This window comes from Olea europaea, unplaced genomic scaffold (assembly GCF_002742605.1).
Source record: "Olea europaea var. sylvestris unplaced genomic scaffold, O_europaea_v1 scaffold16471, whole genome shotgun sequence".
NCBI classification, from domain to species: Eukaryota; Viridiplantae; Streptophyta; class Magnoliopsida; order Lamiales; family Oleaceae; genus Olea; species Olea europaea.
This window is the reverse complement of record NW_019234127.1, coordinates 1-2,407: the sequence shown is the minus strand read 5'-3', so window position 1 is coordinate 2,407 and position 2,407 is coordinate 1. Positions and strand designations below refer to the sequence as shown.

Below are 2,407 nucleotides of genomic sequence, written 5' to 3'. Positions count from 1 at the left end.
TGAATGAGGTTTTCGTAGTATTGATAGCATATTTTTTAAGAAAGGCAACACAAATCTCATTACTCACAAGAAGCAAAAAATAATAATATAAATCTCCCAATTTATGTCTATTCTGTATATGTTTATCATTAATTTCGAAATAAATACATTGTCAAATGTGAAAACGTTAAAATTCTATATTTTATTATGTACACTGTTAAGATTTATTTACATAGTTTGAGGAGAAATAAATAATAAAAAAGCCATATGACTTGTATAAAGGTAAGGATTAGAGAAAATAAAGGATCTCATGAATAGAAAGGAGCTAGGAATAATTATATAAAAAAATATTGACTTGTTGTGATTTATGTATGTTAATATTTGTGTTTGAAATAATGGTCAAAATGGATCTGAAGTCTAAAATGTGAATACGTCAATGTTCTCCAATTTAATTAATTCTGCATTAATTTAGCATAAATGTGAATAATTAAGTTGTTTCAATGCTTCGTAACTATTTAATGAAATAAGTAATTAATGAAATGCTTTCGACATAAAAATAAAATAAAAAATTAAAGTTGTATTATTATGCTATGTTTGATAATACTAGTATAAGAAGAGAATAATAAAAAAGATAAAGCATTAATTCTTCGCAACATCTTCACAAATTGACATTTCAGGACAAAACGGTAAATATGAGAAAATTACAAACAATATAAATATTTTGTGAAGTCGGTGTTTCAATTTTTCAATGAAAAATGATTTTTGTTGTGAAACGAAGATGATACCAAATTGATCGAATACTACTTTTATTGAAGAAAATAAGAGAAGAGAGTCACAGTATACAGTAAAGATCTCAAAGATACAAAAACAATGCAATTTCAGAGTAAATGAGATTTTATTATGATATGGAGAAAAAATATAAAGATTTGTGTTTACAATAATTCTAATTTTATCAAATTCATAATGAAGAGGCAACTACATATATTGAATAAATAGGGGACATCCAAACTCCTATAATAGAGTTGTAGTTGAAGTTAAATACCAGAAAACTCATTAAAAAGTGAAAAAGGGCCCCAGACAAAAACAACTCCGCTCGAGCGGGCACTAGCCTCTCCGCTTTTAATGCTCGAGTGCCCAGCTACCCCAAGGCGAAAATGCAGCGAGAAAACCCTTTCTTTCCATAATTTTAACATCTTCAAGTTCAATACAAATTATAACTCTCAATAGGACTTCTAAATAGAATTTCAACTAAAACTTGCCAAGTATACTTAAATATGATTCGACAATAGCATTCCAAATAAAATTGCTTTTAAAGTGCACTCTTCAACAAAGAATTCCGATCACACCTAAATTCTAACAATTTTACTTTTCAGGCCTATCCAAAAGATATAAGATTGGATATTCATGCAAACCAAAATATACTTAGACGGTATTGGACATGATATCCAAGCAATCAAGAATGTGTTGGGAGGCTTTTGAATATGTTTATAAATTTTGTGAAGTTATGAACATTTAAAACTCAAGACATAATAATACAGTGAACTAAATAATAAACCTTTTTTTTTTTTTGGTGTACAACTTATAAAAGAATTATTTTTTGTCTGTCTGTCGAGAAATTTACAAATTAATATTATGTTAGCGTTAACATTTACATCTCTTATATCCACAAAGCAATTAATATACGAACAAGCTCATCATCATCAAAAAAGCTTGCTCGCAAACTCTTCAATTTCCTCCTCTTCTTTGCAGGAAGAAGGAGTTGCAAGATCTCTAAGCTGCGATAGGCTCCTTCCCAACTGCAACGCCACCTTCATTTCAAACAATTCTCCATTTTCTCTTCTCCCCATATCTTTTTCAATCAAGTTTGATTCTATGGACTCTTCCATCAGCTCAAAGAATCCGGCGTTGCTCCGGTACATCTCGAACACCATTCCTACTTGCCCACCGTGCTCAAATGTGTTTACTACACTTGCTAAAGCACCAGCAACAATTCCGAGCACCACCGCCCAAGAGCCATGATTAGGAGACCCAACAAAAGCGGAGCCAAGTGCTGCTAATCCTGTTAGCACAGGACCACCAATGGCTAGAAATTTGTTCAATTTCAAGGCTTTTCCTCCTAACCTCAAGTAGTCTGCTTTGTCTTTCTTTCTTATAACACCAATTATTTCTCTCATTTCCTCCTCCAACTTCCCATTCCAACCATTCCAACCTTTCTTCCCATCGAGGCCTTTCGCCTGCCTCCGGCGCTGCTCCGGCCACCACACCGCAGGCTCTACATTCCCGGGGAATTTCTTGAGCATTGCACCAAGAAGAGGAAGCGGGTAGGCCTTGTCAAGAGCCAAAATTTTTTCCATCATTTCCTTCACATCACTAGTTGCAGGATTACCCATTTCTATAATTGTTTGAATCTGATTATGAAGTTGTTTGA

General features: G+C 32.9%; 1 protein-coding gene across 1 annotated transcript; it reads right to left on the bottom strand.

Annotated features, from left to right (window-relative positions):
* Positions 1–1,679: 1,679 nt before the first annotated feature.
* On the bottom strand, positions 1,680–2,369 carry LOC111377371 (probable F-box protein At4g22030). Its single transcript, XM_023000450.1, has one exon. It carries the CDS (start codon positions 2,367–2,369, stop codon positions 1,680–1,682), a length of 690 nt encoding a protein of 229 aa, XP_022856218.1.
* Between the last annotated feature and the right edge of the window lie 38 nt (positions 2,370–2,407).